Source organism: Pongo abelii, chromosome 11 (genome assembly GCF_028885655.2).
Source record: "Pongo abelii isolate AG06213 chromosome 11, NHGRI_mPonAbe1-v2.0_pri, whole genome shotgun sequence".
In the NCBI taxonomy this organism is placed as follows: domain Eukaryota; kingdom Metazoa; phylum Chordata; class Mammalia; order Primates; family Hominidae; genus Pongo; species Pongo abelii.
Window position 1 is genome coordinate 26862231 of NC_071996.2, and position 17384 is coordinate 26879614.

General features: G+C 42.6%; 1 protein-coding gene across 2 annotated transcripts in view; it reads left to right on the forward strand.

Annotated features, from left to right (window-relative positions):
- Positions 1-17384, forward strand: part of TFCP2L1 (transcription factor CP2 like 1) — a 67179-nt gene that overhangs the window by 3593 nt on the left and 46202 nt on the right. For both annotated transcript variants that reach the window (XM_024242923.3, NM_001132132.1), the window contains 1 exon segment: positions 357-508. In XM_024242923.3, coding sequence (XP_024098691.1) covers positions 357-508 — 152 coding nt within the window.

The following is a 17384-nucleotide window of genomic DNA, read 5'->3' on the forward strand; positions in this document are numbered from 1 at the left end:
TGTGGATAGAAACCAAATAAATGTCTTAGAGGTCCCTTCGCTGCTAGCCTGTCTCTGGCATGGAGAGTATTTCTGTAGATGTTAGCTAACTTTGCCCTTTTACCTCCTTGATGGGCTGATTGAATCAGTGTTTTGGGGCGTCATTGAGTGAAACTAGAGTCATGAAGGAGCGGTTTCCTCTGTTTTAAAGCATCTAGAGTGTGCGAGGGTTGCAGGAGTGCAGCCAGCATCCTGCAATGTGCGTGCTGTGTCACCCTGGGCCCCGGTGGTCTGCGTCATCTCTCCAGCTTCGCCCTGGCTCTGTGCAGGAGCCCCCCGGGGCTCTGCTCCTGACCTCTGCTTCCTGTGTGTTGCAGTGATGTGCTCGCTCTGCCCATCTTCAAGCAGGAGGAACCCCAGCTGTCCCCCGAGAATGAGGCCCGCCTGCCACCCCTGCAATATGTGTTGTGTGCTGCTACGTCCCCAGCCGTGAAGCTGCATGAAGAGACGCTGACCTACCTCAACCAAGGTAGTAGCCGGAGGCCCTGGGCCAGGGCAGAACCCAGAAGCAGTAGGGAGTTGATGTGAAAGGCCCATTTGGGCCTTGTGACTTTGTTACGGTGGGTGAGATGGGGCTCGGGAAAGAACAGGTGCAGGTTCAGATAACATTTCCCAGCTGTGTGACCCCCTCCAGCCTCAATGTCTGCATCTGAAAAATGGAAACATCAGATGCCTTACGCGGGTAACAGGGTAACACTCTGCATTCCTCCTATAGCCCCTCCATGGAGCAGATGCTAGCATTATTACTGTTTTTCCCTCCCTCCCTTCCTCCCTCCCTCCCTCCCTCCCTTCCTTCTTTCTTTCTTTCTTTTTTTTTCCTTTTTTGAGGGGGTCTTGCTCTGTTGCCCAGGCTGGCATGCAGTGGCATGATCATGGCTCACTGCACCCTTGATCTCCTCAACCCAAGTGACCCTCCCACCTTAACCTCCCGAGTAGCTGGGATCACAGGTGTAGACCACCATGCCCGGCTAATTTTTAAATTTTTTGTAGAGCTGGGGGGTCTCACTATGTTGCCCAGGCTGGTCTCAAACTCCTGGGCTCAAGTGATCCACCTGCCTGGGCCTCCCAAAGTGCTGGGATTATAGGCCTAAGCCACTGCGCCTGGACACATTGTGACTATTTATTGTGACCATGATTGTGTCCTTTGAAGACATACACTGAGTACCGTCAGCATCCCAGGTCCTGGAGCTGCACCTGGCAGTGGTGGGATGGCTGGCCTGTGTCCTGTGCAGCACCGGAGCAGGGTTCCATCCGTGCTAGACAAAAGCCCTCTGTGGTGATGGGGACAAGTTCCCTCACCATGTCCTGAGAGAAACAGGCTTTGGAGTTTGAATTCCAACTCTGGCACTTCCTAGCTCTGTGACTTGGAGCTGCCTTTTTTTTTTTTTCTCTGAGCCTCAGTGTTTTCATGTGTAAAACAAGAAGTATAATTTTGTGGAGTTTAAAAGAATGAAGGTCTGTGAGGTGCCTGGTGTGATAGTGGTTGTTCAGTTGCTGGTTCCCTTTTCCAGAACACGTGGGCAAGTGTCCTGATGGATGGTGTTTTTGTGGTTCTATCATGATTATGAGTATGCACTTTTTTTGCACTTTATTCCTGGGTCATCTCATGACCACCCAGGCATCATGTGGATTTGTCACCTTCTACTTTATCTTTTATTGTTTGTGTGCCCCAGACGTGAAACAGTTCTGGCCACCCACCCAGGCATCCAGCAAGGATGAGCAAAGGACTGTGTGTCTGCTCTACCCCGACTGGTATGATACCCCTCTACTTTCAATAGACAGAGCAGACAGGCAGAGGAACGCTGGTTTCTGTGGGGTCACAGGGAATTGCGGGGGAGCTGCAGTGTCGTAGCAATTTGTCTTACATGTGTAGCTTCCTCTCCGCGAACTTTGATTCCTCAATTTGGGGAGCCAGCCAGGGTGGAAGTCCAATGTGGTCATCAGGCTCTCTGCTTACTGCTGAACTTGCCAGCTTCTGGGCCGAGAAACTAGCTCAGAAGTAGTAGCTGGCTCTGTCTGCCTCCCTCTGGGTAGAAGCAACCCCCTCTCATTGTGGAGGGGCCGCAGTGGAAGGTGATGTTTTATCTCCAAGGGCAGCTCTGCTGGCCTCAGTTGTTCTTGCTCAGCCGAGCTCCCTCAGCTTTAGAAGCTTCCTGCTCAGGCCCGGAGACCTGTGCACCATCTGCAGCGGACGGTGGCCATGGTTGGTGGGTGACGTGGCCACGTGTGCGTCTGTGCCGCTGTGTGGAATGGTTTTTGCCATTTGCCTTTCACTTTCATGGAAGGTCAAGTGCTACCAACTGGTTGTGTGCCTTTGAGCACTTTCTTTCCTCTTTGGGCCTCTGCTTTTTTGCTTAAATTTAGCAGGGGAAAATGAGACGTTTATAGCATTCATTGAGCTTTGATGTGGTTCTTCTTGTTGGCTAAGTCCTGTGGTGCTGAGGAGTGGGTCCAAGGTCTGAGGTCTTGCCCCTAGACCAAGATATTGTGTGTCTGGCCCTGCCCTGGCCCCTGCTCCAGTTGGTAAGGCCATTAGCTGAGTTCCTTACCTTTCCTCCACCCCTTCCAACTCCTTTTTTTTTGAAGCAGAGTCTTGCTTTGTCTCCCAGGCTGGAGTTCAATGACACGATCTCGGTTCACTGCAACCTCTGCCTCCTGGGTTCAAGCAATTCTCCTGCCTCAGCCTCCCAAGTAGCTAGTTTTTCAGGTGTGTGCTACCACACCCAGCTAATTTTTGTATTTTTAGTAGAGGCGGGGTTTCTCCATGTTGGCCAGGCTGGTCTTGAACTCCTGGCCTCAAGTGATCCACCTAGCTTGGGCTTCCAAAGTGCTGGGATTACAGGTGTGAGCCACCAGGCCTGGCCACCCTCTAGGTGTTTTTTTTTTTTTCCTTTCTTCTTTTTGAGACAGAGTCTTGCTCTGTCACCCAGGCTGGAGTGCAGTGGTGCAGCCTCGGCTCACTGCAACCTCTGCCTCCTGGGTTCAAGCAATTGTCCTGCTTCAGCCTCCCAAGTAGCTGGGATTATAGGCGTGTGCCACCATGCCCACCTAATTTTTGTATTTTTAGTAGAGACGGGGTTTCACCATGTTGGCCAGGCTGGTCTCAAACTCCTGATCTCAGGTGATCCACCTGCCTTAGCCTCCCAAAGTGCTGGGATTACAGGCGTGAGCCACTGTGCCCAGCCTACTAGGTTTTTTTAAAAAGAGTTTTAAAAGTTGATCCTCTCATAGATCAGTTAAAAGAGAGAAAAAGGAGTTACCCCTATGGTCTCATCATCTCATGTTAATTTGGTATATTTATATTTTTAAAATTATATTTTGTAGGTTATTAAAATAATCTACTTTATAGAAAGTTTGAATAATTTAGAAAAGCAAAAGGAAGACAATTAAAACAAAATTAAAATCCCCTCCGATTTCACCAGAAACCACTGCTAACCTTATTTCTACATGTTTATATATATTTCTGTGATTATGCTACAGACATATATCCTTTTTTTCATTTACTATATTTGTCAGCTGTCTCATGTCATTGAAAATGATTTGAGGACTTGCATTTTTGTAATGGCTGCGTAGTATTACATTGTATATTTCTATGACTTTAACTGTTTCATATTATGGCCACTTAGTTTCCAGTTAGAAATTAAATACTATTATGATGAACAGCATCCTTGCATATAAATCTTCCTGTGAAATGTTGATTATTTATGTATGTTGAAAATAAATACCTAAGAAGTAGAATTTCTGGATCAAAGGGTTTGAACATTGAGGCTTTTGATGCATATCACCAAATTGCTTTCTCAGAAGAATGTACCAATTTACGTGCCAGCCAGCAGTATACATTTTATTGTCTCTTTTCCAATATTGATTATTGTTTTTTGTCATCTGATTAGTGAAACATGGAATTTAATCCTAAACTAACATTTCTTTTCTTTTTTGAGCTGGGGTCTGGCTTGGGTTGCCCAGGCTGGACCCAAATTTCTGAGCTCAAGTGATCCTCCCTCCTTAGCTTCCTGAGTAGCTGGGACTATAGGTGTGTACCACCACCCCTGGCCTTAAATTAGCAGTTCTGTGATTGTTAATGCAGTTGGATATTTTAAAATACATTTATTGATCTTTTTAATTTGTTTATTATATTCCTGTCCTTTGCACATTTTTGTTGGGGTGTTTATGTTTTATGGATAAGGGCATACTATTTATGAAGAATACCAACCTTTTAGCTCCCATTTTTTGCAAGTATTTTTCTCTGATGGTTGCAGGCCATTTAACTTTCATTGGGTGATAACTATATTTATGGTTTAAGGTATATGTTGTGATTTTTTTTCTCTGTAGAGATCTATTTTAAATGTCTATAGTCAAATCTTTTATTCTTTGAAAATAAACTTTTCTTTTATGCTTAAAAGAAAATGGCTGCTCATCCCAAAATCAATTAGCTGAGTAGTTTTCTGAATTTCATTTAGAGGTGTCTAAATTTTTACACTTACTGAAATGCATTTGGAATTTATGATGTGATATGAAGATCTGAATTTGTTTATTTTCTAGTTATTGCCTGACTTTTCCTACCTTTATCTCACAAATTTAAAAAGTCAATTCTGAAACATTTTTTGTGGCTTTTTTTTTTTTTTTTTTTTTTTTTTTTTTGAGACAGGGTCTTGCTCCATCACCCAGAGTGGAGTGCAGTAGCTCTGTCTCAGCTCACTGCAGCCTCTGCCTCCCGGGCTCAGGGGATCCTCCTGCCTCAGCCTCCTGAGTAGCTGGGACTACAGTTGTGTGCCACCACACCCGGCTAATTTTTGTAATTTTGGTAGAGATGGAGTTTTGCCATGTTTCCCAGGCTGCTCTTGAACTCCTGGGCTCAAGCAGTCTTTCCACCTCGGCCTCTCAAAGCGCTGGGACACTTGTGAAACATTAAAAACCCATCATTCTCAGCAAACTAACACAGGAACAGAAAACTAAACTCCACATGTTCTCACTCATAAGTGGGAGTTGAACAATGAGAATATGGGCACAGGGAGGGGAGATCACACACTGGGGCCTGTCGGGGGGTGGGGGGGTCAAGGGGAGGGATAGCATTAGGAGAAATACCTAATATAGGTTATGGGTTGATGAGTGCAGCAAACCACCATGGCACATGTATACCTCTGTTGCATACCTGCACGTTCTGCACAGGTATCCCAGAACTTAAGTATAACTTAAAAAAAAAAACATATCCTAAATTGTAAGGCAAGCAACAGACCCTTGTCTGCAAGCAACAGACAGACTTGTCCTGTGCTGCTGATGTTCTTGTTGAATTCCTCATTGAACTAATTTTTGTAGCTTAGAAATGTTTTCCTATGTCAGAGAGGTTCCTTTCATTATTCTTTTTAGCCATTCCCAATAATTTATTCTTACAGAGAGTTACAACCATTAAGACTTCCTTCTCGACTGGGCGCGGTGGCTCATGCCTGTAATCCCAGCACTTTGGGAGGCTGAGGCAGGTGGATCATCTGAGGTCAGGAGTTCAAGACCAGCCTGGCCAATGTGGTGAAATCTCATCTTTACTAAAAATACAAAAATTAGCTGGGTGTGATGGCGGGCACCTGTAATCCCAGCTGCTTGGGAGGCTGAGGCAGGATAATTGCTTGAACCCAGAAGGCAGAGGCTGCAGTGAGCCAAGATTGAGCCACTGCACTCTAGCTTGGGTGATACAGCGAGACTCTGTCTCAAAAACAAAACAAAACAAAAAAAAAAGAAAAGTCTTCCTTCTATACTTTTTCTTAAAAAACCAAATACCAAATGGATGAGATTATGCTTTATGTGGTTGTTTCTTGCTTTTATTAAATACTGTTCTTGTGATAACATTTTCCGTTATTATTAAAAGTATCCTAAACATGTAAAATGTCTACATATTATTTCTTTTTTTTTTTTGAGACGGAGTCTCGCTCTGTCGCCCAGGCTGGAGTGCAGTGGCGCAATCTCGGCTCACTGCCAGCTTCGCCTCCCGGGTTTACGCCATTCTCCTGCCTCAGCCTCCCGAGTAGCTGGGACTACAGGCGCCCACCGCCACACCTGGCTAATTGTTTGTATTTTTAGTAGAGACGGGGTTTCACCATGTTAGCCAGGATGGTCTCGATTTCCTGACCTCGTGATCTGCCCGCCTTGGCCTCCCAAAGTGCTGGGATTACAGGCGTGAGCCACCGCGCCCGGCCTCTACATGTTATTTCACTATTTCCTTTTGTTCTTTAGGGCAGAATATTGTCATAACTGCTGGAAAAAATACACAATGTAATTGTTTTAGTGTCTGCCTCCCATAATAGAATGGAAGTTCTAGGGCTGAGCCATGTATTAAGTTTTTTTTTTTTTTTTTTTTGGGGGGGACGAGGTCTTGCTTTTTCACCCAGGCTGAATGCAGTGGTACAATCATGGCTCACTGCAGCCTCCACCTTCTAGAACAATTAGTCCTCTTGCCTCAGCCTCTCAAGTAGCTGGGACAAACATGTGCTACCACGCCCAGCTAATTTTTCTATTTTTTGTAGAGACAAGATCCCACTATGTTGCCGAGGCTGGTCTCAAACTTCTGAGCTCAAGCAATCCTCCTTGGCCTCCCAAAGTGTTGGGATTACAGGCATGAGCCACCGCCTGGCCCCTAAAATTTTAAAGTATAGGCTGAAGAATACCCCTTTTCCTAAATGCTTGGGATTGGAAGTATTTTGGTTTTTGGATTTTCTTGAATTTTTCGGATATTTGCATATCCATGATGAGATGTTTTGAGGCTCTGACCCACATCTAAACACGAAATTCACTTATGTTTCATATACACCTTAGGCACATAGGATGAAGGTAATTTTATACAATATTTTAAATAATTTTGTTTATAAAACAAAGCTTTGTGTACACTGAGTCATCAGAAAAGATGATCTCAGCCACCCGTGTGGACAGTATGTGGGATCACATCAGGACTCAAAAAGTTTCAGGTTTTGGATTTTTGGATTAGGGATGCTCAACCTGTATCCTCAGTATTAAGCTGGGTGCCTTGAGAGTATAGTAGGTGCTCTGTAAATATTTAGAAAATCTAAAAATAGGCATGATTTTATCCCCCCGCAATCAGTAATGCTGCACTAGATATCTTTTTCAGCGTACCTCATTTAAGTAGCCTATTCTTCATCATATGACCAAAAGGCATTGATACAATTGGGTTTTTTTTTTTTTTTTTTGAGACAGAGTCTCGCTCTGTTACCCAGGCTGGAGTGCAGTGGTGTGACCTCGGCTCACTGCAACTTCCGCCTCCCGGGTTCAAGCAATTCTTCTGCCTCAGCCTCCTGAGTAGCTGGGATTACAGGTGCCCACTACCACGCCAGGCTAATTTTTGTATTTTTAAATAGAGACTGGGTTTAGCCATGTTGGCCAGGCTGGTCTTGAGCTCCTGACCTCAGGTGATCCACCCGCCTTGGCCTCCCAAGATGCAATTCTTTTTTTTTTTTTTTTTTTTTTGAGATGGAGTCTCACTGTGTCCCCCAGGTTGGAGTGCAGTGGTGTGATCTCAGCTCACTGCAAGCTCCGCCTCCCAGGTGCTCACCATTCTCCTGCCTCAGCCTCCCGAGTAGCTGGGACTACAGGCGCCCACCAATACACCTGGCTAATTTTTTGTATTTTTAGTAGAAACGGGGTTTCACTGTGTTAGCCAGGATGGTCTCGATCTCCTGACCTCATGATCTGCCCGTCTCGGCCTCCCAAAGTGCTGGGATTACAGGCGTGAGCCACCGCGCCCAGCCACAATTCTTAAAAAGTAGTTTTGACACATCATTCAAGACATTTTTGGTTAATTGAAAAGCCTGCTATTTAGTGTTTATAAGGCTCTATGGTAGTTATTGCATTATTGTTGTGAAGCCATCACAGGTTCTCTCCTCTTCCTTGTAATGATGTGTTTAAAGTTCTCTGAAAACATGGAAAAGATGCTATAGGCATAAATCAAAAAGTCACTTAAACCACTGGGTGCCCATTTCTCAGTGCAGTGTCAAACCAATGCCTTGAGGACATATGGCTTGGACATGTGTGTTTCATAGGGATGTCCTTTCACCAAGCCCAGTGGCTAGTTTTAGATATGGTGAAAATGATTTGAAAAACAAACTCTGTTCTCTTCCTCTGAAAAGGTCCTTCCAAGGGGTGGATAGAGAGTTGAATAGAGGTTTGCAAACTTCCAGATAACTTCCTCTTTGTCAGTGGCCAAAGGTCATTGTAGACATATCTTCCTGAAGGCTGGAGCCTGAGGGAAGGGATGAGGAGGGTGTGGAGGGATGAGAAGGGATGTGGAGGAGGAGGAGTCCAGGAGAGCAGAGAAGAGAGAACCCCAGGCAATCTGTGTGGGGATTTCTGGCTTTGAGATAAGAAACAACATTGCAAGAATGACTTGCTTGCGGTGGGGAATGCTTTGATATTTTCTGACAAAACAACTCTTGAGTCTTAAGTATAGTAATGAATTTTCATAATATGCTTACTTTCATTCAGTCATGGAGTAAAATTTCCTATTGGTTGGAGGAGGATGGTGGCTTGGTGAGAAGAAAGAAAAGCCACATGCAAAGGCAAGTGTGGGGGTGCAGCTGAACACACTGTCTATCCCAGGAATCCTAAGCGGTTCAGGATGATGAGGGTTTCCAACACAAGGGGAAATATGAGTGATATGGCTGGAGAGGTAGACCAGGTATCTGACCTAGAACTCCACCTGCCTTGCTGAGGCTAAACCATCTGGCAACCACCTGGACAAGTCACTGAACCTTTCTTTGCCTCCAATTCCTTACCTGTGAGATGGAGGAAGTAAACTCCCTACAAAGTAGGTGCTGCCATATGGGTAAAATGAGCTAATGCATGTAGAACACTGAAATGCCAGGCACATAGCAAGCACTCACATGTCAGCCATTGTTATTAATAAAGAGGAAACATCTCACCAATCCTGTTTTGGAAGTTAACAAGGTCATCGAGTTGAGACTTTGATAACTTTTGCTGATTTTTATCCTTTCTTTTCCCAATTCAAAGATTAACACAGGGTTGGCTCTAAAGCTAAGAACTGTATCTCTTAGAGTTAAACGGTGGTAGCTTTGGGAAGGCCTGCTTCACTTTTCCATTCATTCTTCACTCGCTATACAACCACATGAAGGCCATAACCCTGAGGAGAATTTCCTATGCAAGGTGTTGAAATAGCATTTTAGAAATAAAGATCACAAAAAGCACTGAACTCTTAAATGCCGTAAACTGTCATGTTAAGGAGGGTTTGTATTACCTGGTAGGTGAGAACCTCAGCCTTTAGGGTGGTAACTTCTTTGTTAGCACTTGAGAATTTGGAAAGCACTTTCTGATACTCTCTTCTGAGTTGTTCTCCCAAGATGCTTCGTTCCCATCTTACAGGTGACCAGCTGAGAGGTGAAATCAGGCTCCCCTCTTATATCACGTAAGTTTGAAACCCAGGGGAGTGATTGAATTGGGGTGCAATAATAAAGGGAGTTCTGGAAGGGGAAGCACCCTTTCTTTCTCTGGCTGCCTTTTCTTGGAGTTCCTGCAGGCAGGATTCTAGGCTAGGCACTTCGGTGCAGGAGCTCTGCCACTTGGTACTCCTGATGCAGCTCTGAGGGAGGGTGGATGAAGCTTTGTGGGGGGAAGGAATGGAGTGGGGAGAAAATGCCTCCTTGGAGAGGAAAAAAACGTCCATTATCAGTTGCTCCTACCCTACCCCCAGTCCTCCTGTTTTCCACTCACAGAAACCTCAGGGAGGGAGATAAGAGCTTCAGGGGAAAGTCCTGTCTTCCCTGCTCCTAGAACCAAACAGATTTGCAGTTCTGTCTTTTTGACCAGCTTCTGCTCCAGGGAAATCACTTGATCCTTTGGAGCCCGAGTTTCCTCATTTATGAAACCAGGACAGTTTCACTTTGTGGGTTTCACTTTGTGGGTTACATGAATAACAAATGTCTGGCAAACAATAAGTACCCAGTTATATTTTTCCTTCTTACCAATTATATCAGTGACTTTGAATTTAAGGAATGAGGCAAAGGATTAGTTATTTTGTTTATTATCTTTTTTCCATAGCTGAAGTTTTCCTTCCAGATTAATTTTTAGCCTGAAGTTTGGGGATATAAACTGAATAAACCAAATGACTTTAAAATGTATTACTTAAAAAAAGTTTTCCCCTTATTTTTTCCTGAGTATAAATTAGTACATTCTTTTATAAAATAGAACAGCCAAACCATATATACTCTAGAAAATGTGCCATAGTTCTACCTTCCAGATTTTTCGTAGTCATACCTTAACCCATATATATCTGCTTCCATAGACAAACATGCATATAACCTTATATATGTTCCCCATGTGTACCTTTTGCTTTTTAAGAGAAATGGGATCATAATTATATTTGCTGTTTGACAACTTGCTTTTTTTTTTTTTTTTTTTTGAGATGTAATCTTGCCCTGTCGCCCAGGCTAGAGTGCAATGGTGCGATCTCGGCTCACTGCAATCTTTTCCTCCCGGGTTCAAGCGATTCTCCTGCCTCAGCCTCTGGAGTAGCTGGGATTACAGGCACCTGCAACTGTGCCCAGCCAATTTTTGTATTTTTAGTAGAGACGGACTTTCACCACGTTGGCCAGGCTGGTCTCGAACTCCTGACTTCAAGTAATCTACCTGTCTTGGCGTCCCAAACTGTTGGGATTACAGGCATGAGCCACCATGCCCGGTCAACAACTTGCTTTAAAAAAAAAAATTGTGTGTTTCAGAGATAGAGTCTTGCTCTGTTGCCCACGCTGGAGTACAATGACACAATCATAGCTCACTGCAGCCTAGAGCTCTTGGGCTCAAGCAATTTTCCCCTCCTCAGCCTCCTAAAGTGTTGGAATTATAGGCGTGAGCCACTGTGTCCTGCTACTTTTTTTCTCCCCCCCACAAACAAAATATCTTCAATGTCTTTCCACATGGGTACATTAAAAATATAATAAGCAAAATCTGATCTTTACTGGTTACACTACGATCATTGTATGGCTGTTGTATAGCTTGTTCTGTTGAGGAACATTAGGCTTGTTTCCATTGTTTTCATAATTATAACCTGGTGCTCTAGTAATCCATGAACATCTATGTATATCTTTGTGTTTAAGCGGGAGTGAAAATAGCTGTAGGATACACACCTAGAAATAGAATTGCCAGCACGACATTTTGGTAGATACTGCCGGATTGCCTTCCAGTGAAGTTGTGCCAGTTTGTACTTTGTGAACAATAACTATCTGAATACTTGTTTATTTTCTCCTCCCTTATCTTTTTCCAGTCTCTGCCACACATGAAATACAAACTTGAGGGCAGAGAACTTGGTCATCTCGTTCACTGCGAGGCCTAGCCCAGTGTCTAGCATACATCACTTCTTTAAATGACTGAAGAAGGTCTGTTTTTCTTTGCCTTTGCCAACACTGTTTACCCTTTGGTAACTGGTGGGGAAAATATAGGGTCTTCTTTTAATTCTCCTTTCCTCAGTGATGTGTAATATTTTTTCATTTTTTTCTTTTTGCCTTTCATGTGATATACCCATTTTTCTAGTGAGATTTTCATCCTTATTTATTTGTAAGAGCTCCTTGTATATTTGGGATATTATAATATGCACTGGAAATATTTTCCCACTTTTTCATTCATTTCATTCCTTTTTAAATTAGTTTATTTCTTTTGCATATATAATATAAAATATATATTATATATTATAAAATATATAATATATAAAATATATAATATATTATATATAATTATATATATAAAATATATAAAATATATAAAATATAAAATATATAAAATATAATATATAAAATATATAATATATATAATATAAAATATATAATATATATACATAATATATAATATATATAAAGTATATATTATCTATAATATATATAAAATATAATATATAAAATATATAATATATAAAATATAATATATAAAATATATAATATATAAAATATATATAATATGTTATATATAAAATATATAACATTATATGTAATATATATAAAATATATAATATATAATATATAATATATTATATATTATATATTATATAAAATATTTATAATATATATCATGTTATATATTATATATTATATGATATATATTATATAAAATATATATTATATATAATATGTATGATATATATTATATAAAATATATATTATATATAATATATAAAATATATATTATATATAATATGTATGATATATATTATATAAAATATATAATATATAATATATAATATAAAATATAATATAATATATATTATGATATATATTATATAAAATATATATAAATATATAATAAATAAAAGATATATATTATATATATATATATTTTTTTATTTTTTTATTTTTTGAGATGGAGTCTTGCTCTGTCGCCCAGGCTGGAGTGCAGTGGTGCCATCTCTGCTCACTGCAACCTCTGCCTCTCAGGTTCAAGTGATTCTCCTGCTTCAACCTCCTGAGTAGCTGGGATTACAGGTGTCTACTAGCACGCCTGGCTAATTTTTGTATTTTTAGTAGAGTCAGGGTTTTGCCATGTTGGCCAGGCTGGTCTCGAACTCCTGAACTCAAGTGATCCGCTGCAGCCTCCCAGAGTGCTGGGATTACAGGCATGAGCCACAACGGCCAGCTTCTTTTACGTAATTTTTGCTGTTTGTTTTTAATTTATAGAGAAAGGGTCTCTGTGTTGGCCAGGGTGGTCGACAACTGTTGGCCTCAAGCAGTCTTCCTGCCCCAGCCTCCCAAAGTGCTGGGATTATAGGCATGAGCCACTGCACCCGGCCCATAATAAAAGTTTTTTTGTTGTTGTTGTTTTGACAGGGTGTCACCTCTGTCACCCAGGCTAGAGTGCAGTGGTGCGATTACAACTCACTGCAGCCTCAACCTCCTTGGCTCAGGTGATCCTCCTGCCTTAGCCTCCCTAGTAACTGGTACTACAAATGGCCGCCACGAAGCCTGGCTAATTTTTGTATTTTTGTAGAGTTGGGATTCTGCCATGTTGCCCAGGCTGGTCTCGAACTCTTGGACTCAAGCCATCCACCCCGCCTCAGCCTCCCAAAGTGCTAGGATTACAGGTGTAAGCCACCGTGCCCAGCCATAAAAGTTTTTAAGATAAATTTTTATTATCGGGTTTATTGGACTTCACCTTAATTATTTTTGTATTTCATGTCTCATTTAGGAAATGCCTTCTTCACTTTAAGATTTTAATAATATCCATTTTTTTAATTAAAAAAAAGCCTTTCCCTAATCTTTGATACTTTGACATTTATTATGGTGCATAAGGAATAAATTAGGGCTCCAACTCTGTTACTTTCCATATGGCCATCATCACATTGTCCCACAATAACTGACTGAATGTAGAACCTTGATATAGTGGAATAATATGCAGCCGTAACAAGAATGAAGAAGGTCCTTTTGTATGGCCATGAAAGGTATCTGTTATGTGTTATTAAAGTAAACACCTTTCCCTCATTCCCTCAAACGCCAGCCTGAATGACACTATTAATTAGCCTTTCCTAGAAACTGAGTGGCACATTGAAAGTGGTGAATGTTGGAGTTGGATGTACCCAGCTCCCAATTCTGGTTCTTCTCTTCTTTCCCAAGCTACTGAACCCGTCAACTGCATTTTCTATAAAATAGGCATAACACTTACCTCAGTATAGCCTGGAGAATGATATGATATTTTTTGTTGTATTTTTTTGCCACATAAGGATACTTTATTTTGGCCATATAAAATTTAGAAATGTTAGCTGGGCATGGTGGCGCACGCCTGTAGTCCCAGCCACTCTGGAGGCTGAGGCAGGAGGATCGCTTGAGCCCAGGAGGTCGAGGCTGTAGTGAGCCAAGATCATGCCACTGCACTCCAGCCTGGGTAACAGTGAGACCCTGTTACTAAATAAATAATGAAATAAATGGGAAAGTTACTATAGGCCAAAACTTAAAAAAATGTATAAATATATATAAAAATGTTTAATCAGCAAAGAATGTGGTAAACCACATGCAAAGGTTTAAAAGAAAAAAACAACAAAGAACAAACGCTTTCCAAAATGTCACCTCACCATAATTTGTGAATCTCAGGCTAAACTAATAAAAATACCAATAAATTAACAGGGGGTGTGTTTTGTTATTTTTGTTTGTTTGTTTTAGAGAGACAGGCTCTTGCTGTGTCACCCAGGCTGGAGTACAGTGCTGTGATCATAGCTCACTGCAGTCTTGAATTCCTGGGCTCAAGCAATCTTTAGCCTGGCTAACTTGTATATTTTATAGAGACGGGGTCTCCCTGTGTTGCCCAGGTTGGTGTTGAACTCCTGCTTTGGCCTTCCACAGTGCTGGGATTACAGATGTGTGCCACCATGCCTGGACTTCTTTGTTGTTTTAAAAACCAATCAGAATGTATTGAAATAAATATGAGGTTACTGTACAGATTGCTTATCACAGCTTATAGCACATAGACATGATTTTTAGGGCTGGGCGTGGTGGCTCATTGTCTGTAATCCCAGCACTTTGGGAGGCCAAGGCAGGTGCATCACTTGAGGTCAGGAGTTCGAGACCATCCTGGCTAACACGGTGAATCCAGGATCTCTACTAAAATCCACGATCTCTACTAAAAATACAAAAAATCAGCCAGGCATGGTGGCACATGCCTGTAGTCCCAGCTACTCGGAAGGCTGAGGCAGGAGAATCGCTTGTACCCGGGAGGTGGAGATTGCAGTGAGCCGAGATTGCGCCACTGCACTCCAGCCTGGGTGACAGAGCGAGACTCCGTCTCAAAAAAAAAAAAAAAGATTTTTAATGTTTCATAGGTGTCTACATGGTCATGTCAAACTTTAATTATGTTTTAAGTAGTAATGGGCCAATTAATTAAAACATACTTACATGATTGAATTCCAGACAGTCTAATTCCAGAATAATATGTTCTTAATAATCACATTGCTGGATGTGGTGGTTCATGCCTATAGTACTAGCTACTTGGGAGGCTGAGATAGGAGGATCCCTTCAGCTCAGAGTTCAAGAGCAGCCTGGGCAACATTGCAAAACCATATCTGTAAAATAATAAATAATATGGCCGGGTGCGGTGGCTCATGCCTGTAATCCCAGGACTTTGGGAGGTGGAGGCTGGTGGATTGATTGAGGCCAGGAGTTCGAGACCAGCCTGGCCAACATGGTGAAACCCCATCTCTACTAAAAATACAAAAATTAGCTGGGCATGATGGCAGGCACCTGTAGTCCCAGCAAACTCTACTCAGGAGGCTGAGGCAGGAGAATCGCTTGAACTTGGGAGGCAGAGATTGCAGTGAGCCAAGCTCGTGCCACTGCACTCCAGCCTGGGCAACAGGGTGAGACTCCATCTCAAAAAAAATTAAAAAATAAATAAATAATGAAAAAAATAATTATATTAAAATCATCTATATTTTGGAAATACTTTGAAGGAAAAAGAGCCAGCCAAAAGATTTTCTGTCCAAGTTGAAGTGTGTCATAAAGCATGGAAGCATTGGAAGCCCTGGCGAGTCACTCAGCAGCACTTAGTACAGAGCAGGGCAGGTCACCCTTTCACTGGGGATGCGATAGACTTCCTCGATTGAGAACGGATTAAAGCAAGTCCCTAAAATTTCATTTCATGATTTGATGACCCATCTGGATAAACAGACACACAGTCACTCACTGAAGCATCAAAACCTTGCTAGTCCCAAGAGACTGCAACTGCCTGCCTGGAACCCTGCTGGTGTCTGCCTCTAAACCAAGCAGGTGCCTGGCAGTCAGGACAGACCATCAGTGGGGCTGGAAGAGAGGACCCTGGTTTAATAAACTTTACACTCTCACCTTGCTCTGGTCACTGCAGAAATAGAGTTATGATTTATATGGTACCTTATGGAAAAACCACATTAACAGGCCAGGTACATCAAAGGGTCTCGGTAAGTGTTACTTTCCTTCTGCCACTAACTTTGGCAATTTTTTGTGGATATTTGGAGGACGAGAGAGGGAAGGAAGGTCAGAGGTGGGAAGACTCACTTTGCTGTTAGTGAAATGGGATCCTGAGTCGGGTTTCAGGGGCCACTGTGCTGTGATTAGAATTACTACTTGGGGGAAAAAAAAAAACTATTAAAAAAAAAAAAGATTAAATCCCAGCACTTCGGGAGGCCAAGGTGGGCAGATCACTTGAGCCCAGGAGTTCAGGACCAGCCTGGGCAACATAAGGAGACACCATCTCTACAAAAAATATAAAAATTAGCCAGGTGCGGTGGCGCACATCTGTGGTCCTCGCTACTCGGGAGACTGAGGTGGGAAAATCGCTTCAACCCCGGAGGCCGGGGCTGCAGTGAGCCGAGACTACATCACTGCACTTCAGCCTGGGCCACAGAGTGAGACCCTGTCTCAAAAAGAAAAAAAAAAGATTACTACTTGGAAGAATGTGTACAGAGTCTTCTCTGAATGAGGAAGGTGTTTTGTGTTTTGTTTTAAAGGAACCACTCTTGGCCAGGCATGGTGGCTCACGCCTGTAATCCTAGCACTTTGGGAGGCTGAGGCGGGTGGATCTCCTGAGGTCAGGAGTTTGAGACCAGCCTGGCTAATGGCGAAACTCCAACTCTACTAAGAACACAAAAATTAGCCAGGCGTGGTGGCTCATGCCTGTAATCCCAGATACTTGGGAAGCTGCGGCAGGAGAATCACTCAAACCTGGGAGGTGGAGGTTGTGATGAGCCGAGATTGCACCACTGCACTCCAGCCTGGGTGACAGAGTGAGACCCTGTCTCAATAAATAAATAAATAAATAAAATAAAGGAGCCACTCTACTCAAGTAGCTACCATGATTGTTCCAACCCCATCATTTCACAAGAGAAGGAAGGAAGCCCAGAGTAAAGATGGAATGTTTATGGGTCATACAGCCTGCACTGGAACTGGGAAGGGGCGGGGGTCTGTTTTCACTAAGCACCACAGTGATCAATAGGTATACTAGGGGTTGTAGGTATACTAGGGGTTGTTAGCCACTGCATTGAGGGTGTGACAGGTGACTTGCCACCATGGGCAAAGAAGACAACTGTGCAAAGAAAATGCCCTGGCTCTATGCTTTGCAGGTTGGGAATCTCTCCTGTGCCCAGCCAGGTGCTCTGTGCTTGGGTGGATTTGGGAGATTCTTGACCTTCCTCTGCCATTCTCCAGCCAGTGACTCTGCCTGGAAACTTAAATTTGGGTGCTTAGAGGACCTTGTGAGTCCTGAGTGGTACAGAGAAACCACACGTGTCCTAGGAATTCACAGAGAGTGGACAAGAGTAGATTCCTAAAGTATAAGGGCTGGAGGGAGCCTACTTCCAATGTCCATGGACCAGCGTCGCCTGCAAGTTTGTT